A 25,411-nucleotide genomic window follows, 5' to 3' on the forward strand; every position below is an offset into this window, starting at 1 on the left:
ATGAACTGTGATATCATGACCTGTGCCAAAGTTGGATGCTTAACTGACTGAGCCACCCAGGCACCCCAATCATTTCCGAATTCTTAAATAACTTCTATCAAAGTTATTTTTCTCAAAATTTCTTACTCAGTACCTTCATTACTCATGTGTTCTCTCTTTAATTTTAACCAAGACTGAATCAAGGTATTTTCAGATATATACTTTTTATTTCCTCACGAAATGTGGTAGAAAAAGTTTTGTCCTTAGAGTCATAGTTTTACCTCAGGAAATTGAAACATGGATCTGAAAGCAGGTTGTTGAAGATATGGAGTTGGAACTTAGAATGTGCCTTTAAGAAGGAATAACCCTGAGAAGAGCCTGTGACATTACATTTTGTTGTTCTGACATAGCCATTTTGTTGTGGGATCATTTGGTGTGTACTAAAAAGGATACCTTGGTTTTCAGTTGAAAGAAATGGCCAAATAATGTGCAAAGCAGACAGCCTTACCTTTCCTGAGCCTCATCCTGGTTGGCTACCTGTTACATTCTCTTTCCCTTCCTGAACTCCTCTTCCCCTACTCCCCACCCTGGCCCTGTGGATACTGGATAATGTGGAATTGGGGATGTGGCATAAGGTGAATTGGAGGGAAGCATGAGATGGGCTAATGGTTAAATAACATCTGGCAGGCCAACTGCATATAACTAGGCATTAGAAGTTTTCCAGCCACCCTTACTTATCTCAGGAAAAGCCATCAGTCATTAAAAACAAAGCATCTTTTCCTTCCTGAGATTTTACTTATATCTTAAAAAAATTTTTTTTTAACATTTATTTATTATCGAGAGACAGACATAGAGCATGAGCAGGGGAGGGGCAGAGAGAGGGGGAAATACATACTCTGAAGCAGGCTCCAGGCTGTGAGCTGTCAGCACAGAGCCCAACGCGGGGCTTCAACTCACAGACCGTGAGATCATGACCTGAGCCAAAGTCGGATGCTTAACCCAACTGAGCCACCCAGGCGTCCCTACTTATATCTTTAATGTCTGCATCTCAAGTTCCATTCCTCTCATTTCTCCCTAAAGTTTTTTTTTTAAGATTTTATTTTTAAGATCAATACACCCAATGTGGGGCTCAAACCCACAACCCTGAGATTAAGAGTCGTACCCTCCACTGGCCGAGCCAGCCAGATGCCCCTCATTTCTCCTTAAAGTTAAAGGCACTGATGCAGATTGGAATTGGAGTGGAAATGTTTGGGCTTGTGGGAGAAAAATTCATATTAGTTTTGGTTTGAAGAGAAGAATCTACTTGTGGTTATCATATTATTACAATCAGGCCCAATGGAAGAGACCGAAAAGTCTTGTTTTCTTACTGACTAAGGAATTTAAGGACTTTGCCAAGGATGTTACATATAGAGGGCTGGAGACAGCTTCCTTGACAGCCAATTAGTATGTATAGTTTTGAAGTTTATGACTATATTCCTCAAGAAATAGAATTAGCCTTCTGAAGTCTGGATGTCTCCAGGTAACTTGTTACACATTGGTTGGGACGCTTTTATGATGAAAAGGTACAGAGTAGCCGTAAGTAAGACAGGAAAGAATCTTCACCCGGCACACGGTTAGGATTTGTAGATCTCCAAGTCCTAGGTATTATGGCTGTTCCTAGCCTTCACCTTATCAACTGGCTATGACTTCTTGTCTAACACAAATCTCTGAGTAATAAGCATGCATCATATATTTTTTTCCCAGTCCTTATGTATAATGATGAGTTTGGGGAGAGGACCAAATATCCTTAAAGTTCTATAGACATTTTAATAAATTTTTGAGAGGAGAATGATTATAGGAGTAATATGTATGTTATAAATGCTCTAAAAATACTGAAAAAAAATAATGAGGAGCCTGAACATTCTTCATAGCCAGGGTCGGGGTCAGGGATGAATGTTGCATGACTTGGTAATAAAACCTGCACCTGTGCGCTTTGACAGGCCAGTCTGAACACCCTGCTTGTTAGTCTGTTTTCCCACCCTCCTCTTCCCCATGCTGGTGGTTGAGAGGCACCTCTAGCCTACTTATTTCATGATTTTACTCCTCCCTTTAGTTCTTAGCACCAGGTCTGCTTAATACTGCACCAAGGTCTGTTTTTCTTAAAATGCCCCCTCACTCTCATGGCTTCTGATGGTCTGTAAGTAAGTACCATCTACCTCCTTCCTTCTCCCTCAAGGCTTTTTGTGAAACCAGTCACTCTCAACTGGAAGCTTTTTCCACTTCCTTCTTGCCTGTTCACTATCAGTGTTTCCCTTTAAGACCAACATCATAAAGGAGCCTTTAGGTCTGGGCTCTGGTTTCATCAATTACTGGACTGGTGATTCTAGACAAATTTCTTACCTTTAATTTCTCAATATCTTTTTTCCCTTTTATATCACGGCTGTTGACTTTTCATTTACTGTTCATTTCCACCTTTAATGATGTTCCACTGTTTTCTATTAAGAGTATGCTATGAATTCACAAAGACATGAATATAAGACTAGTAGGAATGAACTGCAGAGAAGAATAAATGTGAGGCGGAAAGGAGGTTATTGTGAATTAGAATAAAATTTGTTTATTTTTAAATGTTTTTTTAATGTTTATTTTTGAAAGAGAGAGAGTGCAAGCCGGGGAAGGCAGAGAGGGAAGGGGACAGAGGATCTGAAGCAGGCTCTGTGCTGGCAGCAGAGAACCTGATGTGGTGCTTAAAAACTGTGAGATCATGACCTGAGCCAAAGTTGAACGTTTAACTGACTGAGCCACCCCGGTGCTGCTAGAATAGAATGTATTAATAGTTCTTGTAAATTTTTGGAAAGTATTGAGGATAATTAAAAGTTAAAAAATTATATAAGACAGTATATGGGGTACCTGGGGGCTCAGTCAGTTAAGTGTCCAACTCTTAATTTTGGCTCAGGTCATGATCCTAAGTTCATGAGATCGAGCCCCATATTGGGCTCTGCCCTCACAGCACAGAGCTGCTTGGGATTCTCTCTTTCAACCTCTCTCTCTGCCCCTCTCCTGTGCTTGTGCTCTCTTTCTCTCTTTCTCAAAATAAGTAAACATTTAAAAATATGAAAAAAAAATACCTAAGAGACTATATCACTTACAATTTGGCTACATTTTACAGAAAACTCAAGTAGGAGTGGTTTAAACATAAAAGAGGCCCCAAACTAAATAGTTTAGCACTAGTTTGGCAATCCTGTGGTCACAAAGAGCCCAGGCTTCTTCCCACCTTCTTCCTGCTCTCCTTAGTGCTGGCTTACATGCCAAAAGTCTGCTTATAGTCACAAGATGCTCTTAGCACTCCAGCCATCATGTCTGTATTCCAAGTTGGAAGAAAAATGAAATGGCAAAAGTGCACATCTGTCAACTGAATCAGCCCCCTTTGAAGGAGCTTCCCTGGCTTCTATCTACTTGGCTTCTGCTTACATTTCCTTGAACTCCTGTAGAAGTCAAGAAGTTAGGAAAAGCAGTCTTTAAGCTAGGGCAGTATACCCCAAATAACATCAACATTTCTTATGAAGGAGAGAGAGGGTGGATATTGTTTAGATAACTCACAGTCCCTTCCACAACAGCAAACTAGGGTGGGGGTAGCTGGATGACAGTTTCACTTTGGTTTATTTTTATTTTTATTTGTGTTTTTAATTAAAATTGTTTTTAATGTTTATTTTTGAAAGAGAGAGAGAGAGAGAGAGAGAGTATGTATGAGTGGGGGAGGGGCAGAAAGAGAGGGAGACACAGAATCTGAAGCAGGCTCTAGGCTCTGAGCTGTCAGCACAGAGCCCAGCATGGGGGCTCGAACTCACAAACTGCGAGATCATGAGCTGAAGTCGGACACTTAACCAACTGAGCCACCCAGGCGCCCCTATTTTTATTTTTTAAAGTAGGCTTCATGCTAGCGTGGAGCCCAACACGAGGATGGAACTCAGAATCCTGAGATCAAGACCTGAGCTGAGACCCAGAGTCTGATACTCAACTGACTGAGCCACGCAGGCACCCCAGTTTCACTTTGTTTTAGCCTAATCTTTGCCTAAATTACTTTTTGTATTTCCTAACTTCCTATAAGTTCAGAACAAAAGTCTCATATTATCTTAGTAATGCTTTTTATCAGGTTTTTCATTTTCTGATTTGCTGCAGTTCTGCTCTGCATAGTACAGAATACTTGATGCCCAGGCTCTGGAGTCAGGCCACTGGGCTTTTAATCCTGGCTGTCCCGTTGTCCAGCTGGTGACTTTGGCAGATTACTGAACCTACTATTCAAAATAGTCAATAATAATACCGTTATTTATTTTAAGTAATGTTTTAGGCTGAGGTGGTTTTTAAACATTCAAGTAAAAGATCAGGTTACTTTACATGAAGGCAAGAAGACACCCTCAAAACATGTGGTTCATATATTTTGTTAACCAATAAGAACATGAGGGTCCACATAGAGAGGAAAAGAAACAATATATCCAAGAAACATTTTTCTTTTCTTATTTGATTCGTAATAAAAGTCACTCAATGTAGTCTCATATCTCAGTCACAACTGAGTTTTAAGAAAATCTAGGCCACATTGATAAATCCATGTTAATACTGCTTTTTTATTTTTGCTAATAGCTGCAAAACCAGGAATATTTCCTCATTACTTTCTTCTTTAGGCTTTCCAAAAAGCCTACAGTATTTCTTCTCTGAGAAGAGAGTGTGAGATAATCTTTTTCCTGAATGAAACAAGGTTTTCCTTTTCTGACTCTGGAACTAGAATGATCTCCTGGGGAATCCCTCTTATCTAGGGTGATTGTGGTGGTCACTCTGCCTGAGCTGATTTCTGTTCACTTTCTTGAACTGAATCACCTCAATGGCTCTACAAGTTGTCCTTCAAAGCACTAGACTTGTTTTTATACAAAACTTGCATATAAATAAAACCACCAGTTTTCCTAAGTTTTAACGAGGCCTTAATATTCCAGCAATTTGGTACCTAAATGCACAGGTTCTGAATGAATGTTGGAAGGAAGGAAGGATGGCAGAAAGGGAAAAAGGGAAGGGAGGGAAAGTTAGCAAAAAGAAATTGTTTTTTTACTGAATATTGGTTTGATTTTTAGTTGGGAAAAGGAATGTAAAATTTATTATTTTTCTATTTGGAGACCCAGAATATAACTTACGATGACTTAAGAAGTTAAGTTCCTTTTATCTACATCTTAATAGACAAAGACGCTCAATGGATAAAATCCAGAAAAAAATTTTACCTGTATTTTATACATATTTTGTTCAGAAAACAGAATCTATTTAAAGATTGGAGAGTTGTGTTTTTTTTTTTTTCTGGTTGTAATACTCATAGAATGTGTGCATTTGAGTTTTGCTCCTGGACAGACATATTCTGCTAAGCAAGCAGTCTTAAAAGAGATTGATTGCTGAGCATGTATGTTTTTCCTTATGCTGATTCTTAAAGTGTCTGTAATTTGCTTGAGACTGTGGATAGCTATAGTAATAAGAGACTAGCTTTTAACCCAGGCAAAGGAGGCTGAAGTGAACCATCAGAAATAAGACTGACTATATACATCAACTAAGGGACAGTGGTTGCCTAACCCTTTTGACCCCAAGATTTCTTATGACATAAATCACCCTGCCAACAACAGAAAAAAAATACTTAGAACCCAGGGAAAGCTAAGGAAGAGGAAACATGGGTGATCACCAGCCTGGCCAGATGGAGTCCTTTTGGTTGAGCCAAGTTCACCAGGGTAGAAGACCAGATCTTAGCTTGAGGCCCACACCCTGATGAGTAAAACATGTGTTAAAGACTTCAAGGGGCCCAGTGGGGAACAATGGGCAAGATTTGGAGGTCCTGAACTTCCCTAAGTTTTGGGGGTGGGAGAGGAAAGGTGTAACTTTTTTCTTTTTCTACTTTTTGGGTTTATCTATATTTTCCTCAGTAATTACATATATTACTTATATAAAGGTTTTATATATTCACTGGCTAAATTTCAAAATCAATATGGATTTGCTCCTTTCCTACAAAGTATGACATTTTCATTTAATAGATTGCCATCAGTACTCACATTCTGTTTGATACAGATAGTTCAAAGCTTAAATAACAATGAATAAGGTTTAGATGATACAAGTTACCCCTTCTTTCTCAGGGAACTGCCCCTCACTTCAGTACCTTAACATCTGTGGCGCATTATGGGATAGTCTAGAGACAGGCACACTTCTGTCAATATGATTTATGATGGACTTGGCACTTGATATCAGCAGGAAAGGAGGGGCAATTCATTACATTGTGCTAGGGATATTGATTATTTATATAGAAAATAATTAAAATAGATCTGTACTTCATTCCACACACAAAAATCAATTTCATGTAGATGAAGGGACTTAAATGTAAAAGGCAAAACTTTTGAACTTTTGGAAGAAAATACAGAATAGCTTTATGACCTTGAAGAAGGGAAGGATCTTAAATGAGACACAAAAGTCCTGGCCAGAGAGCAAGGGATTAGTCACTGGACCTAAAACTAAGGACATTACTTCATCAAAAGACATCACTAAAAGATTGGAGCGGTGGGGAGAGCAACAAACCAGGAGAAAATATTTGCCATACTTATTAGTAACAAATAGTAAGGGAACAGGAACCTGTCCTTTAGAAAATGAGACCTTATGTTTTCAAAAGACACTGTAAAATGTGTGAAAAGACAAACCATAAATACTGGGGGAAGATATTTGCCATGCATATAACTGACAAATTAGTAAGGGTGGGGGCGGGGGGGAAACACTCTGTTGAAAAATGAAAAAAAAAGCCTTGAGTAGAAACCACACAGAAATGGGAAGGTGAATGGTTAATAAAAATATGAAAATGCATAACCTCATTTGTAATCATGGAAATGCAAATTAAACCACTAGGTGGTACTATTTTACCCTCCCCAAGGTGGTAAAAACTTTAAAGTCTAAAGTAAACAGTAAGGATGTGGAGCATTAGGAACTCTCGGTCACTGCTGGTGGCAGTGTGAGTTGGTCCAGCATTGGAGTCCCCTGCAGCCCTGCTGGGGCGAGCAGAGCTGTGTGTGATCTGCAACCTGGCCATTCGGCTCCTGGTCCGCACCCCAGACCCATGGTCCTCAACCCTTCCTTACATTAAAATCTCAAAATGAGTGTGTCAGAAATACTTAGGCAAGGACTTACCCCAGACCTGTGGATACCAAACTGTGTGCCCAGGGTGCCCAGAGGCACTGCGGCAGCCCCACAGAGGACCAAGGGATATTCACATATATTTGTTTGAGGGCAACACGGTGATACTTGGCCTCTGTTGACACTGTGTGAGCTACTAGCTCCAGATAGTTCAGTTCACAGTTTCAATATCAGATTGGGCTACATTCTTCTTTTTTTTTTTAGCACAATATTTTGCAAAGCTGGGTTTTCAGTGGTTGCTAATAAAAAGCAGATGCCATGCGAAAATCAATGTGTAACAGGAAATGAGGGTGACAGGGTCCAGTCTGATTCCAGGTTTGAGAAGTTGTGCAGTGCCCAGTGGATACACACATCTCATTAGTAAATAATTATGGTTATTTAAGAATGACATTAGAATATTATTTTCTTTAAATTTGCATACATTAGATTTTTTTTTATGAATGACAACTTTATTTTTTTATTTTTTATTTTTTTACTTTCTGTAATTTATTTGTCTTTTATAATTTACATCCATGTTAGTTAGCACATGGTGCAACAATGATTTCAGGAGTAGATTCCATAAGCCCCTTACCCGTTTAGCCCATCCTCCCCTCCCACAACCCCTCCAGTAACCCTCTGTTTGTTTTCCATATTTAAGAGTCTCTTATGTTTTGTCCCCCTCCCTGTTTTTATATTATTTTTGCTTCCCTTCCCTTGTGTTCATCCGTTCTGTGTCTTAAAATCCTCCTATGAGTGAAGTCATATGACATTTGTCTTTCTCTGACTGACTGATTTTGCTTAGCATACTACCCTCTAGCTCCATCCACATAGTTGCGAATGGCAAGATTTCATTCTTTTTGATTGCCGAGTTATACTCCATTGTATATATATACCACATGTTCTTTATCCATTCATCCATCAGTGGACATTTGGGCTCTTTCCATACTTTGGTTATTGTCAATAGTGCTGCTGTAAACACTGGGGTGCATGCGTCCCTTCGAAACAGCACACCTGTATCCCTTGGATAAATACCTAGCAGTGCAATTGCTGGGTCGTAGGGTAGTTCTATTTTCAGTTTTTTGAGGAACCTCCATACTGTTTTCCAGAGTGGCTGCACCAGCTTGCATTCCCACCAACAATGCAAAAGAGATCCTCTTTCTCCTCATCCTCGCCAACATGTGTTGTTGCCTGCGTTGTTAATGTTAGCCATTCTGACAGGTGTAAGGTGGTATCTCATTGTGGTTTTGATTTGTATTTCCCTGATGATGAGTGATGTTGAGCACTTTTTCATGTGTCGCTTTGCCATCTGGATGTCTTCTTTGGAGAAGTATCTATTCAGTGTGACAACTTTATTTTTTACACTTAAAGGCTGATGAAAAACCATTACTAATCCTTTTAAAGAAAATGCAACATCTCGATCAGAAAGGATAACTGTATTTACTCATTAAATACCATTTACGTTTTTTACAACACAACTCGAAGACACCGAACATACATGTTTAATCTCAGTACAGTGGATTCAAGACCAAGTATAAGTGTTAAAGCATCAAGGCCAGATTACAAATTATCATAGTCGTCATTGTCATTGTCATCATCATCATCATCATCTTCTCATTTTCTTTTCAGCGCATTTGATGATTCATTAGCAGTACTTTGTGATGACACCATTTTAGTGGTAATAAGGATGTTTTTGGACCCAATTAATGATGGATTAACCAGAATGTTCTGAACTGTGGGTGTTGCAGAAATTGATGCTTTATCAGCTCAGGACTGTGCAGTGGGCAGCACAGGACTGTAAACCTTTGCTCTGTGAGGAACATTGGAGTCCCGAATTTAGTTGACACAGTGTGGGTTTGTGGGTTTGGCATGGCAAGTGTGGGTCTACTAGTGTACTACATCGTGGTCTGCTAGTAACTGAACCAGTAATTAACTGTGGAACTGTTATTCTTCTCACAGAAGTAGATGCCTTTTTTTTTTTTTTAATAAAGACTGAAGTCTATAGTTTGGAGCAGTGAACCAGTATCTCTCAGGTGGCAACCCGGGACCTGAATATGGCTTGGTTACTGGCAAAGGAGTTTGATTTCTTTGCATTGCAACATCTAATAAAAAAATCTCTTGGGGGAGGGGAGGTAAAAGACTGATCAGCATTACATTGGGTTGCCAATCACACATCACTTGCATCAACAGTAGCTTTCTTAGCATGCCTTCAATAAATTTTTGCTTCATCTAGAATTGTGGTCACATATCGGAAGGCAAACTCCATCTGATTTATAACTCTTGGCTTATATTCTGTAATGCCCATATCTTCAGGATTTGTGCCATCATCTGTGCATCTTTCAGCGTGCTCTTGGGAGAAGCCATCTTGCCAGACTCCATGATCTCCATTGTGGCTAAATAACCCACATTAATGTATTTCAGTCCTGATCTTGCAAGTTCTTTGCCTAGCGCGTTTTTTCCAACCCCTGGTGTACCACACTGGCTCCAGGAGCCTTGGCTCACATGCTGTACATACGTTAGTTTTTCAAACACCTACTACATTGTTAGGACATAAATACTTATTTAGGAAAGAGTTGTTCAGTAGTTCTTTTGTCCTGGGGTGCCATGAAAACATTATTGAGACACCAGGTGTGCCTTAAACCATGAATGCTTAGGAATCTCTATTCCAAATCAGTTAACTCAGAATATTTGGAGATGGAGTCTGTGTGTCTGTTTTTAAGAACTTTACAGGTGATTCTAATAGGCCACTAGGGCTGTACCATTATAGAGAAACTTTTGCACTTGTGATTTAGGATAATGCTATTCAAAGTATATCTGGGGACCAGCACTGTTTGCAAATTATTTCGTGCAGGTCTGTACCAAGATAAATATAGTTTATATTAATCACACTTTCAGTGAGGTACAGTTTTTATAATCCTTTTGTAATCCTCTTTTACTCCTACGTTATGTTTGTTCTGGTTAAGTTTATTGAAATACAATTTTATGTCTCTTACATTTATTAATAAAAAATTGGTTAAGTGAATGCTGGTGAGGATGTGGAGCACTGTGAACCCCCATGCATTGCTGGTGCAAATGAAAAATGATGCAGCCACTTTGGAAGACAATTTGGGGGTTTCCTATAAAACTAAACATACTCTTGCTATATGATCTAGTGATCACGGTCCTTGACATCTATCCAAAGGAATATGGATATGAAAACATATCCACAAAAAGCCTGCACATGGATGTTTACAGCATCTTTGTTCATAGTTGCCAAAACTTAAAAAAAATTTTTTTTTAATATTTGTTTATTTTAGAGACAGAGAGACAGCACAAACAGGGGAGGGGCAGAGAGAGCCAGAGACAGAATCTGAAACAGGCTGCAGGCTCTGAGCTGTCAGCACAGAACCCGACATGGGGCTTGAACCCTCAAACTGTGAGATCATGACCTGAGCTGAAGTCGGACGCTTAACCGACTGAGCCACTCAGGTGTCCCGATAGTTGCCAAAACTTGAAAGCAACAAAGATGTCCATCAGTAGATGAATGAATAAATAAAAGGTAGTCCCTCTAAACAATGGAATCTTATTCAGTGCTAAAAAGAAACGAGCTATCAAGCCATGAAAAGACATGGAGGAAACTTATATACATATTGCTAAATGAAAGAAGCCAATCTGAGAATGCTAAATACATACGTATGATTCCAACTATATGACATTGACAAAACCACAATGGAGATAGTGGAAAGATCAGTGGTTGCCAGGAGCTAGTGGGGATGAGTAGGCAGGACACAGAATTTTTAGGGTGGTGAAACTGTTTGGTATGATGAAGGTGGTTACATGTCATTATACATTTTTCTAAATCTATACAAAGTACAACACCAAGAGTGCATCCTAATGTAAAGTATGGACTTTGAATGATAATGATGTGTCAGTGTAGGTTCGTTGATTGTAACAAATGTGCCTCTCTGGTGGGGAAGGCTATGCCTGTGTAGGGACAAGGAATAATGGGAAATCTCCATAACCTTCCTCTCAATTTTGATGTGTACCTAAAAGTGCTCTTAAAAAAATAGTCTTAAAAAGAATTGAGGCCTGTATTTTGTATTTTTCTTCTCACATTTTTAGCAATTTATGTTTGTCCAGCTTTATTAAGGTATAATTGACTTGCAACAAACTGCACATATTTAAAGTGAACAGTTTGTTCAATTTTGACATATGCATGCATTTATTAAACCATTACCACAACCAAAATAATGAACATATCTATCAGTCCTTAAAATATTTTCATGCCCCTTGATGATCTCTCCCTTTTGCCCCTCCACACCCCTTCCTCAACACCCCCTACCCCATCTCAGAGCAACCATTCATCTGCTTTCTGTCACTAATGATTCTTTTGCATTCTCTAGAATGTCATGTAAATGGAATCTGACAGTATACACTCTTGTTTTGTCTGGGTTCTTGTACTCAGCATGATTATTTTGCATACGTTGCATGTATCAACGTTCATTCCTTTTCATTGCCGTGTAATGTTCCATTGTATGGCTCTACCATATTTGTTTATTCATTCACCTATCGGTGGACATTTGAGTTGTTTCTCATTTTGTATATTACAAATAAAGTTGCTATAGGGGTGCCTGGGTGGCTCTGTTGGTTGAGCATCCAACTTCAGCTCAGGTCATGATTTCACAACTCATGAGTTCGAGCCCTGCGTTGGGCTCTGTGCTGACAGCTTGGAGCCTGGAGCCTGCTTCAGATTCTGTGTCTCCCTCTCGCTCTGCCCCTAACCCACTCGCATTCTGTCTCCGTCTCTCTCAAAAATAAATATTGAAAAAAAATTTTTAAAAAAGTTGCTATAAATATTTATGTACAAATCTTTATGTGGACACATGCTTTCATTTATTTTGGGTAAATAAATACCTAGGAATGGAACAGTTAGGTCATATGGTCGGTGTATGCTTATAGTAATTTATTTTTATTGCATTTTACAAAAGCATTAGTCCACCAAAGATTGGAAATAAAACTGTTCCTTACCACATGTATTTTGAGAAGTATTAGCCGAGGAGATAGGCAGAAGAATATCCAGAGCTACATTGTTTATATCAAAAAACTGGAAGCAATCCAATTATCCATTGTCAGGAAAATAGATTATTAAAATGAGGTAATTGGGCGCCTAGGTGGCTCAGTCGGTTAAATGTCTGACTTCGGCTCTGGTCATGATCTCGCGGTTCATGAGTTCAAGCCCCGCATGGGTCTCTGTGCTGACAGCTCAGAACCTGGAGCCCACTTTGGATTCTGTGTCTCCATTTCTCTCTGCTCCTCCCCTGCTCATGCTCTGTCTCTCTCTCCTTCAAAAATAAACATTCAAAAAAAATTTTAATGAGGTATATATTTATATATTTGTTATTCAGTAGAATATAGCAATGAAAAAAGATGAATTACAGCTATACCAATCCAAATTATATTGTAGGAATGTAAACGAGTTAAAAAAACAAATTACAAAAGAATGCATATGGAATGATTCCATTGTAGGACTTCAAAAACAAGCAATATTGAACAATATATTATTTACAAATACATACATATATGGTAAACTACAAAAAAGGAAATGGTAAATACAGAATAGTGTTTACTTGGGGGGCGTTGGGGTGCAATGAGGGAGATAGGGCAAATAGAAACTTTTGAGACTAACAAATCATGGTCTTTTTTTTTAAACTACAGAAATTAATTTTGATGTTATTTTTTGTGCTTATATTTTGTTATAAATTTTCTTTGTGTATGTTCAATATATAACAACAACATTTAGAAAAATCTCTGAACTGGGGCTCCTGAGTGGCTCAGTCGGTTGAGCGTCTGACTTCGGCTCAGGTTATGATCTCACACTTTGTCAGTTGGAGCGCCATGTCGGGCTCTGTGCTGACAGCTCAGAGCCTGGAGCCTGTTTTGGATTCTGTGCCTCCCTCTCTCTCTGCCTCTCTCCCACTCACGCTCTATCTCTCAAAAATGAATAAATGTTAAAAAAAAAAAAAAGAAAAGAAAAGTCTGAATAGTTTTAAAAGGCTGCCTGAATAGTTCTGGGGCACCTGGGTGGCTCAGTTGGTTAAGCGTCTGACTCTTGATTTCGGCTCAGGTCATAATCTCATGGTTCATGGGTTTGAGCTCCGCCTCAGGCTGTGTGCTGACAGTGCACAGCCTGCTTGGGATCCTGTCTCTCCTCTCTCTGCCCTGACCCTGCCCCGCCCCCCAAATAAATAAATAAACTTAAAAAAAAAAATAAAAGGGGGTTTGTTTACCAAGACAGAAGGTGCCAATTATAAACCATCAAGAATACAAAAAAAAAATCTAGGCTTTAAGTAAATATATATGTGAATGATAGGCTGTTAGGTATTACACTTGGAAATATCAGAGGCAATAACTTAAGTTATCATAGATATCTTGTTTTTCCAAGATGGATGGAATTTACAATGAGATAGGAGTTAGGTTAAAAGTCAGAAAAGATAGGGAAAGTTAAGGAAGAGTTGCAAGTTCTCACTGAAGGAAGATAAAGCTGAATTCTTTGCTAAAGTAAACTTTAGAGCCTAGGCCTTGAGACATTTCTGTTGTTTTTTTGCTTGTTTGTTTGTTTTTACATTTTGAATGGCTTAAGAAGAAAAAGCGTACATCAGAACTCCCTTTCCGGTAAGAGGTTTAGGGTTTCAGAAATGCACAGGGAGCTGTGATCCACGGAGAGAAGAACAGCCCCCTGAGTCATGCACAAGTTCGCAGAGAACCTCGCACCAGACCTGAGACTTCTAAAGGGGAGGTGAGAGGCAGGGGCAGACGGTGTTTAGTAAGCCTTTACTGTGTGCAAGGTATTTTGTATGGGTTTTATATCTCTTCTCTGATACCCTTACCTTTGAGGGCCAGTCTGTTTTTACTTTTAAGGTAGATGGTATTATTCTCATTTATGTACATGTGAGGACTGAGACATAGAAATTCAAAACCTTGCCAGACATTTCAGAAGAGGCTTATTTAAACCCAAATGTGTTTGATTCCAAAGCACGTTTTCTTCCTCCTGATAGTAGCCAGTAATTTTTGAGCATTTACTGTATTTGTACCAAGAACTGTTCCAAGCGATACATAGATTTTCTCTTTTAAGCCTAACAATAACCCTATGAGATAAGAAAACTGAGGTTTAAGATATTAAGTAACTTGTCCAGTGCTCTACAGTTAGGAAGTGGCGGAGTTGCTCTAGCTCAGGAGCCCATGCCCTTGACCTCTTCTGCCTCTTAAGAGTACATGTGCCCTTTCAAGGATCAGGCTTGATTCTCACTGTCAAGGATACCCTAGGACTCCTAGTAACTTTTGAGCCATGAGTCATGGAAACCGATTTTTCCCAGCTGGGTACTTTTGGGTTGTCTCACCTCCAGTGATCTCGTCCCTTGTTATTGGATCATACCCTCTAAGATACTTTCCTGCTGGAATAAATCATTTGGGAAATGTTTCTCAGTCACTTCTAACAAGTGTAGCTCATTTATTCCTGTGTGTGTTATGCACACACTTTATGAAATCTTTTGGACCCATTATTTCCCACGGAATGAGTGAATCCTTAGTAGAACTCTCAGTTCTCTTAAACTCTCAGACTATAATCTTTAACATGGGCTTTCTTTAAGGCTTAAATTTCAAAGAAATGGTAATTCAACATTATTATAAACCATTTGATGGGATTATAACTCCTATCCTTTCTACTCCAAAAGTATTTGAAGTAGATCAAAATAAAAGAAGCCCATACCATGGGGGTAAATACAACAAAAACTCAAAACAGTATAGAGAAAACAGGAGAGAGTTATGCCAGAAACTTAAGATATTTTAGTTAATTGCTCTAGAGCACTTAATGCTGAATTTCCTGGCCAGCTGAGGCAACAGAGAAGTATAATTGGTCAGATAGTTTTTATTATATGTTTACATGTTTTTTTTTAAATGTTTATTTATTTTGAGGGAGAGAGAGACAGAGTGTGAGCAGTGGAGGGTCAGAGAGAGAGGGAGACACAGAATCCAAAGCAGGCTCCAGGCTCCGAGCTGTGAGCACAGAGCCTGATGCGGGTCAGAGAGAGAGGGAGACACAGAATCCAAAGCAGGCTCCAGGCTCCGAGCTGTGAGCACAGAGCCTGATGCGGGGCTCAAACTCACAAACCATGAGACCATGACCTGAGCTGAAGTCGGATGCTTAACTGACTGAGCCACCCAGGTGCCCCTATATGTTAAAGAAGATAAAGTTGTTCATTGGAGAGGATGGGTTACAATGATAGGTTAGTTGCCAACCGTTTTTTCCTACATATTAAATCATGGCTCAATATTTCCTGATGCACCCAGATCTTAAAGTGCTACATGTAGTAGAGATTTTGAAGGACTGCCATTGATAGTCCTTTAAAGAGGTGCCATGGCACTGCAGTAATTCTTGTTTAGTAACACCGAAATTTAGGCTTGCTGCTGAGGGGAAAGGCCAGACTCTGGCTCACTCTCCCTCCTTTGTTCAGGTTCTGCTCAAAGGTCACCCCCTTCCCTGATGGTGCTGTTTAAATGGGTGGGCACCTGCCTTACTCTCTATCCCTGTTCTGTCCAACATGGGAGCCACTAGCCAAATGTGACAATTAAAATTAATGAAATTACATAAAATGAAAAAATTCAATTCTTTGGTCACTCTGGCCACAATTTCAGAGCCCATCAGTCACATGTGGTTAGTGGTTAGTGGACAACATAGATACATCTTTGCAGAAAGTTCTATTAGGCAGTGCTATTCTGTGCTTTTATGCTTGCTTTCATTTTCTTTCTAGAACTTTTCCAACATTATGCCACATACTTACTGATTTATTTATGTTCCACTGGAATGTATGCTCCCACTAGCAGAGATCTTTTTTCTAGAACATTGCAGATCTTCAGTGCTTAAAGCAGTGCCTATTACAGTTCTCTGTAAGTACTTGTTGAGCACTTAGATCAATGAAATGAATGAATAGATTTTAATATTTGAAATAAAAAAGATTTTGTCTGATGTCCTTGGATGATTTAGTATATTGTTTTGCCACAATTTTTAAGATGAAAGAATGGAAATTCTGTAACCGAGGACACATATTTTCAAGATAATGTAACATTATTAAATACACTAGCCAAACTTTTATTTCTTTTATCATTCATATTAAGAAGGATAATAAGTATGAAAACTCCACTTAACAGCTAGTGTATTGTCCTGAACATGAAGGTAAAAAATATCAGTTCTCTTTAGGTTAAGAAGTCATGTGAGTAGGATGAGAAAGGAAAAAACTATTTTGTAGCTAACTGGACTTCCATTGGTATGTAATTGAAAGCAACTGTGATTCCATTGTAATGGAATATATGAAGATAATATTCTACAATTAAATCCTAATACATTCCAAAATTGTATAGAAATATCAATTTACCTGAATTAATTTCAAATGAAAATTACCCATGAAATGATTGCAGTACATAAAAGTATTTGCTGTCTGAAAGATAACTAGAGGCATGACTACCCTGGGTTTGCCTATATACATAGACATCGAAGCTAGTTTTGTGATTTCTGCCAAGGATACAGCTTCAATGGCCTTGAAGAAGATTGTCTTCTCTTGGGTCCAGCTTTGTCGGGATATACTTGGAGTAGTGATGGAGGAGGAAGCTACCTGGCAGAGCCAGACAGGTCTGATGAATGCACTTTGACAATAACCAAATGATAGATGTCAGCTGGTATCCCATCCCATTCTAGTTACTGACAGTTAGGAATTAGGTAAAGTAGGAGTGTTTTCTCCTTTTTTCTTCCTTTCTAAATTGCAGGTATTTTCTGAGTAGAGTTAGCACTCAGTGCATTTGCAAATGTAGATCATGGGGCTTCTGTAGCCTATGCAGCACTGCTATTATTTTTCTATTTCAAGTGAGAAACACCATGGTTAATGTCCTTGGATAACCTTGCATACTTTCACTGGTTTTTAAATCAGGTCCAATGAAGGGCCAAGTTCTTCATTAAAATAATGACTAACTTTGGAAGCCCATATGTTCAGTTAAGGTTCTGAGCTGCAGTAAATGTAAAGAGTCATCAAAATGTTTATATTTGCAATTTCAGTTATTGATTCTTTTTTGAAATCTGTTCTATGTATATATTTGAAAAATTTTATCTCCTTTGGTGTTGGACCCAGAGTATAATTTTTAAAACTTTATGTCAGGGGTGGAGAGGCACAGTCACTTGCTGTTAAGACTTTAGGGTTTGTTTCAGCTACCAAGAGAGCATTGCTTACGTACTGAGAATAATATGACCCCCATTTTTGAATGCCTAATAAGTCTATTGATTTTACTCAGGAAGAGTAAAGAATATGTCCTCTGGCAGTTTTCTCTTATGAAGAAGTGGAAAAATAGGTTGTAAAAAAGAAGGTAGCTGAGGTGCTTGACACAGTTAATGCTAATTGTAAATTTTACTAATGCCTAACTATGTAGTCAGGGTTCCTTTGCTAGGGGGAAGGTAGGTGAAGACTTCACCAGGTCACCATGGGGAAGTGTGCTGTCAGACCTCTCCCCTCCAAAGGCTTTCTAATGGGTAATGAATTCAGAATTGCCCTCACAGAATTTGCCCACTACTGATGGAAAAGCAAAGTAAACATCACCTCTGAAGATAATTTTTCATCTGCTCATGAGTCTATATGTTTATTACTACATCTAGAAATTTGGCTACTCAAATAAGAGTTTATTTCTGTTTGGAGACTTAACAAGCCAAACACCAAAATGAATGTTCCACTCTGTGCAGATGAACGTCCATCTGTCCATACTGGAATGTTTCCTTCTCAGTTGATGCTTAGGAACTATCTTTTGATTTTGATCTATGTAGAAATTCTAAAGAAGATAGTTTACTGAGACATAGTTTTGCAGGTTATTATTTTTTAAAATTTCTGTTCTATGAGTATAATTTGAAGAAGAGTCTTTGAAATAATGAAATCATACTGTCTCCTCCTAAGTTTTAACGATTTCCCTTGTAATGGATCAACACACGCCTTTTCTGCCTTCAGGTTTGTAATGATGTCAAACAATTTTCCAGATTAACTCCAGCCTGTATGAAGTCCAGCAGCATAATTTGACGACATTTTAAATTTCAGAACAAAATTGCATTACATACATAATAAAGCCTCAGTACTATTTTTTTTAATTAAAGCATAGTTGACATACAGTGTTACGTTAGTTTCAGGTGTACAACATAGTCAGTAACTTTATATATTATGCTGTGGTTATCACAAGTGTAGCTACCATCTGTCACCGTAGAATGCTATTACAGTACCATTGACTGTATTCCCCATGCTGTACCTTTCATCCCGGTGACTTACTCATTCCATAACTGGAAGACTTTGTCTCCCACTCCCCTTCGCCCATTTTGTCCATACCCCCACTCCCCTCCCTCTGGCAACCATCAGTATGTTCTCCGTATTTATGGGTCTGTTTCTGCTTTTTGTTTGTTTTGTTTTGTTTTTGAGATGCCACATATAAGGAAATCATATGGTATTTGTCTTTCTCTATCTGACTCATTTCACGTAACATAATGTCTTCTAAGTCCATCCATGTTGTCACAAATTGCAAAATCTCATTCTTTTTTATGACTGAGTAATATTCCAGTGTGTGTATATGTGTGTGCGTGTGTGTGTGTATGTGTGTGTGTGTGTGTGTGTGTGTGTGTGTGTATACCACATCTTTCTTATCCATTCATCTATTGATGGATACTTGGGTTGCTTTTGTATCTTGGCTATTGTAAATAATAATGCAATAAATATAAGGGTGAATATATTTTTTTGAATTAGTGTTTTTGTGTTCTTTGGGTAAATACCCAAAGTACTTCTAATTAAATATAGTATTCCATTGGTGTTGAAGTACATGTATTCTTTTTTTAAAAAATTTTTTAATGTTTATTTTTGAGAGAGAGAAAGGGCACACAAGAGGGGGAGGAGCAGAGAGAGAGGGAGACACAAAATCCAAGGTGGGTTCCAGTCTCTGAGCTGTACGCACAAAGTCCAACGTGGGGCTCAAACTCACAAAATGCAAGATCATGACCTGAGCTGAAGTTGGATGAATAACTGATTGAGCTACCCAGGGACCCCTCAAGTACATTTATTTTTCATAATTCTTTATGCCACTATTTTATCAGATCTACCAAATTCTTTAGGGTAGAAACTATACCTATTTATGTAACTTTTCATTTTGAAATAACTCCAGACATAGAAAAAACTCCAAAAATACTACACTGAATTCCCCAAATGTTAACATCGTACAAAACCATAGGAAAATTATGGAAACCAGAAATTTGCTTTGATACAATATTATTAACCGATATAAAGAATTTATTTCATTTTTGCCAGTTGCCCTACTAATGTCTTTTTTCGGGTCTAGGATCCAATCCAAACTCCCACATAGCATTTTATTGTCATGTTTTCTTAGTCTCACCTAGTCTAGAGGTGTCTTTACTTATTTTTATGGAACTTAATACTTTTCAAGAGTCCTGGCCAATACTTTTGTGGAATGTCCTCCAGTTATGGTTTGTTTGATGCATTCTGATGATAAGAATTGGCTTATATGTTTTTGGCAAGAATACCACAGAAGAGATGCTGTCCCCTCTTATTGTGTTATATTAGAGAGTACATGATGTCAGTATGTTTCATTGCTGCTGATCTAACTTTTGGTCACATAAGGTGATCAGGATTCTCCACTGCAAGTTTCCCATTTTTCCAACTGGAATTTATAAGTATCATGGGAGAAGATACTTTAAGACTATGCAAATATCCTGTTTCTCATCATACTTTTGGCCTATGAATTTTATATTCCATTGATCATTTTTGCCTGCAACAATGATTACTTGGTGTTTGCCAAATGATGATATATTTTATCTCCACCATTCCTACTACACCTAAAAATTAGAGTTCTACTATAAGGAAGAGCAATTCCTTCTTCCCTCATTTATTCAGTTATTTTATCAATGTGGACTCATGACTGTATTATTCTATGGATTATAATTCATTACTGTAATTATTTATTTTATTGACCAAATTATCCCAGATTTGGCCATTGGGAGCCCCTTCTGGTAGGCTCTTGTGTCCTTTGACAGATCCCTATCATTTTTTGAAAGCATTTTGTTACTTACTCTTTGGCACCACAAGATGTATGAAATTCATTTTGCTCTAGTTCAAGAATGGGTTATTTCTCCAAAGAGCCCTAGTTCTTTTATTTACTTATTTATTTTAATGTTTATTCATTTTTGAGAGAGCGTGAGCAGGGGAGGGGCAGAGAGAGGGAGGTACAGAGGATCCAGAGTAGGCTCTGAGCTGTCAGCACAGAGCCTGATGCGGGGCTCAAACTCATGAACTGTGATGTCAGGACCTGAGCCGAAGTTGGATGCTCACTTGAGCCACCCAAGTGCCCCGAGCCCTAAATCTTTTCTTTTTTAAAAAAAATTTTAAACGTTTATTTTTGAGAGAGTGAGCAGGGGAGGGGCAGAGGGAGAGGGAGACACAGAATCTGAAGCAGGCTCCAGGCTCTGAGCTGTCAGCACAGAGCCTGATGTGGGGTTTGAACTCATGGACCATGAGATCATGACCTGAGCCGAAGTAGGACACTTAACTGACTGAGCCACCCAGGCGCCCCACGAGCCCTAATTCTTCTAATTGGAGATTGATATTTAGAAACAAAATTTGGGTGCAGGTATGTTCTTGGCTGCTGAGATGTCCTTGCTACTGCGCCTCTCAGAGGGCAGAGTTAGGAAATATGTGCGTGTGTATGCACATGCATAAATGTCTCTCTCCATCTGTTCATCTGTGAACATTTATCTACCTATTAAAGACTGTAAGTTCACCCTGATGCTTCTAATTACAACACAGTACCACCAGTTTCCTTCCAGAAGTCTCCCTTTCCTTATTTGTAACTTTCTCCAACAGTGAGAAACCTGGCTTCCATTATCGATAATACAGTTATTTATTTGCTCAACCCTAGTGTACGTATAAAGAAGTTTTTAGAGTTGTGATCCCATAATCCCTGTGAGAATTTACTAGCTTGACTATAGTAGTTGGGTACAGTTCTTTTTGTCTTTAGCTTTACAGTATACAGCAAATACACTGATTTCCAAAATTAGCTCTCCACTCCTCTCAGTATGGTTAAGTTGTTCATTTGTAGTACAGCTAGGAACATTGGTTACTTTTTGTGTTCCACATGGGGTCACTGGTTTTAGTTACTATTTGGAAGGTGTGTGAAACATTACTAGAGTTGTGAGAATCAGGGCTATATGAAAAGGTGTGCTCAGGAAAGTGAGTATCCCTCATCCCTTATATCACTTTTCCTTCCTGCTGCTCCCACTCGCCCTCTGTGGCTTACCAGTATCATTAGTTTCTGGTTTATTCTGTATTTCTTTTTTATTCTGTATATGTAGATACATATCTTCTTACACAGTGATTACAGTTCTTTTGTGTGTGTGTGTGTGTGTGTGTGTGTGTGTGTGTGTGTGTGTGTGTTTAGTAGTGTGCAATTTGAATGCTGTTTGGGGATTTCCTCTCTTCAGGGTGCTGTTCCTAATTGGTATATTCTTACCACTAATGTATTCGAAAGCTAATGAAACTATTATTTTCTTCCTTGAAAAATAATTTTGGGATTGTTTTCTAGAATGAGAGTGAGAACGTGAATTTTGTTGGCCTCGTTAGCACTGAACTGTCTGTTCCTTAATAGGCTTGGTTTAAGAAAATTGTAACATAAAACAAGCAGTGTTTTTCAGGTTTTCTTTAAGTCATTATATATATTTTTAGCAAGACATTTAAAAATTTTCTTTCCCCTTACTAATTGAGTGAATTATTTCAAGTATCAGTGAGAGCAGTTAGACTGTTACATAAAATGTATTGTTTTGCTCCCAGAAGTCTTGTAGAGTAGCTTTTCTAAAAATACTAAAAACCAAACATTTCCCGGAGTTTGTTTAAATAGTGCTGTGGTGCATTTCATCGGGCACTCTTTTTCTTTTCACATACTCTGCAGGCATTTGGGCAGTCCTTCTCCATCCACCGGAAGGTTGCTGAGGATGGAGAGACCCGGGAGGAAACACTTCTGCAAGAGTCTGCATCGAAGGAAGCTTACTATCTGGGGAAGATCTTGGAGATGCAGAACGAACTGAAACAGAGCCGGGCTGTGGTCACTAACGTTCAGGCAGAAAATGAGAGGCTCACGGCTGTCGTGCAGGATCTGAAGGAGGTAAACAGCCAACTCCCTGTGAGAGATTTGTGGGAGAGAGAAATAAGATAAAATTCTTTCTAGGAGAGAGGAATAAAACACACAAAGCACATAATACTGATGCTAGTGATTTTTCTTGTTTAGTGAAATGACAGCCTGTTCTGAGATGAGCTTTTTGGTCTTCTTGTTTGTTAAGAATTGGAAGTCCATTTATCGAGTAGTTGGGAATTGGCCTTGCTTTTCTGCAAAGGTTTTTAAAAAATATTGTGACCTTAGCACTTCCTCTCCCCTTTACCTGTTTTAATACAAGGTGGAGAAAAAGCTGGCTGTGATGCTCTGTGTCAGCACTAATTCAAAATGACAGTCGTGTTGGCTCAGGACTCTTCTCACTGGGGAGTGAGACCCCAGGGGAGTGTCTGTGGGGTCGTAGAGTCTGACAATGCAGAGCCATAAACTATTTTTTTGGCTGTAGAGAAGGCAGCAGATTACAGCTGGTATGAATTAGGTCCTGGAGCCTTCCTCAGTTGCTGGGCCTTCTGGACTCAGTCTCTTCAGCTTTTCCATGGCAGCATCACGTGCCAGATCATTTTCAGAGTGGCAGAGTCATTCTTTAGTGGAGGGGGGATATTGGGAACAGCTTAATCTACCACACCCTTTTAAGAGCATTTTTGGAAACTTCATATTAAGTCATTCACTCCATTTTTGGATGTGAATGCTATACAGGAGGTACAGATGTCCTCGAATTCTTATACCAGTGCAGAAGAGAATGATGAACCAAGTGGGCTTTTCAGTTGAGTGTTTTAGTAATGTAAAAGGGTAGAATGAAAGAATTGTTAAATATTGTAAAATACAAGAGAAATAATACACTGATGTTTTTCTCCTGAAATTAGTGACATTACAAATAGGGTTTTGTAAATAGAGATGAAAATTATCCTAAATTTGTTGGCATTTAATAAATAATTTGCATTTCCACATGTCCATGTTACAGTGAACTAAATGCATATTACAGGAAGGTTTCTGCTTTACCTAGCTCATTCTCTTTGGACATGCCCAAGAATAGTAATATGATTTCTAGAGACCAAGAAAGAGCCGACCCAAGTGGAAATTAGTGCTGGGTACTGAGAAGAACATGAGACAGTTTTCAAGATACCCTGCCTCCTTTTCCTCCAATGCAAGTGAAGGTTAAAAACAAAGCTCCTCTCTAGTTCTTTATTTGATGCATCTATCAGTGTTGGGTTTGGGCCATCACTTGCTTACCCTTTATGGTAGCAGACCCTGCTCCTCCTAAGGAGTTGCCATTCACCCTTTCAGCCCCAGGCTTCCCTGTGAGACAGGTGTCCACTACAGAAGTGGACCCAAGATCATGTAGTGCTACAGGCTACCATCCTGGATCAAGTGAGTCCCTGGACATCCACCAGGGGCTTACGTGGAGCAGCAGGTTCACGTGGCAAGTTGTCAACACGGGACCATGGGCACACACAGGCAGTTGGTTTGTGGAGAATTCCCATGGCCAGTGAGTCAAGCGGTCTCAATTGCTAATTAGATGGATCCTCTGAAAGCCACACACCCTCACTGTGCACAGCAACTAGAGCTGAGGAACAAGCAGTGAGGGCTGGGGAAGGGCAGAAAATCCACAGATGTTTCTCTGTGGAGGCATTGCAGTGGTGATTGACCAAGCATTCTCACTACAAGCTGCGCTTGAGTGGAGTTTCCAGGGAGTAGATTAACGATCACCAGTGGGAGTCGGTACTGAAGAGTGAAGGTATAAGTTATGAATGAATTGAGGGAGCAAAGAAAAAAATTTTGAGGAGCCATTCATTCAGATCAGTTTTCACATTTTAGTGAGCATCAGAGTCACCTAGAAAACACATCAAAACATGACCCCTAGCCCCACCCTCAGGAGTTCTGATTCTGGAGGTCTTGGTGGAACGCAATTAATTTGCACTTCTTACAGTTTCACAGCAGGTGATGCTGTGGCTGCTGCCCTGGAGACCATGCATTAAGAACCACTAATTTAAACTTTTTGGCTGGCCCCAAATTAGGGAAAGGAGTATCATAATCATACGGCTCACAATTTGGGGAATTGCTGAATGAATCACTGGGTTATAATCCTCTATTTCTATACAATAGTTGATTTGCAGCAAGAGAATAACTTGCTATATCCAAATTTATGTATTTTTTAATCTAAAATATACATAAGGCAATCTAGCCTATGAGTGTATTCATTCAGGTTTATTAGTTAATGAAAAGAAAAAAAACCCCAGTTGTCAATTTCCTGTTCTTCTAAGTGTGCCAACAAGATATTTGTTGGTGTTCTTTCTGATGGGCTGGAAGCTACTGGTATTACTATATTTGGAGGCCTGCAGGTTTTCATCCAGGCCTCATGTTTTCAAGTACCTAGTAAAATTATTAGCATTTAGAGCTGAGTACATTTGTAAAAGAAGAAAAGGAATAAATTCTATTTTTTGGTATATTGATATAAACTTTTTTATTGAGATATAATTGACATACAACATGTTAGTTTCAGGTATACAGCATAATGATTGATATTTATACAATGATTGATACAGGGTAATGATTTGATGTTTATATTGTGAAATGATCACCACAATAGGTCTAGTTAATGTCCATCACCTTACATAGTTAAAAAAAATTTGTTTTCATGTGATGAAAAAATTTGTTAAGATTTGTTCTCTTAGCAAATATATAATATGGTATTATTAAGTATAGTCACCATACTGTACATTATATCCCCATGACATTATTTTCTAACTGGGAGTTTGTATTGACATAGACTTTTGATGTCTGGTGTTAAATTGAAACCCCAGATTTGTTTTTATTGTACGCTCAATTTTATTTTTTTATTTTTGTACTCTGAGCATGGAATGATGCATAATGATTGGAAGAGAGATCATAAAACAAAAAATCATAACCTGATGGGCCATGGGAAATACAGAAGGATAACCAACACAAGATGTAGTAAATCATCAGCTTGACAGATGCTATGTGAATTTAATTGATGGAATCACATTTATTTACTGGCAGTAAACTATTTACTCATTTATTTACTCATCTCTTATTTCAGTAGGAT

At 38.7% G+C, this 25,411-nt stretch overlaps 1 protein-coding gene and 1 pseudogene across 4 annotated transcripts in view; one reads left to right on the plus strand and one right to left on the minus strand.

The window, feature by feature from the left end:
* The window catches only part of BICD1 (BICD cargo adaptor 1), a 246,770-nt gene that overhangs the window by 86,556 nt on the left and 134,803 nt on the right, over nucleotides 1-25,411 (plus strand). For all 4 annotated transcript variants that reach the window (XM_047066739.1, XM_047066740.1, XM_047066741.1 and 1 more), the window contains exon 2: nucleotides 22,129-22,341. In XM_047066739.1, coding sequence (XP_046922695.1) covers nucleotides 22,129-22,341 — 213 coding nt within the window. The remainder of the gene's footprint in view (nucleotides 1-22,128; nucleotides 22,342-25,411) is intronic.
* Nucleotides 8,689-9,507, minus strand: LOC124502200 (transcription initiation factor TFIID subunit 9-like; annotated as a pseudogene).

The sequence above is a fragment of the Lynx rufus genome, unplaced genomic scaffold, assembly GCF_022079265.1.
Source record: "Lynx rufus isolate CCGP_SWC_20201006 ecotype Redwood Valley unplaced genomic scaffold, mLynRuf1.p SCAF_7, whole genome shotgun sequence".
NCBI lineage: Eukaryota > Metazoa > Chordata > Mammalia > Carnivora > Felidae > Lynx > Lynx rufus.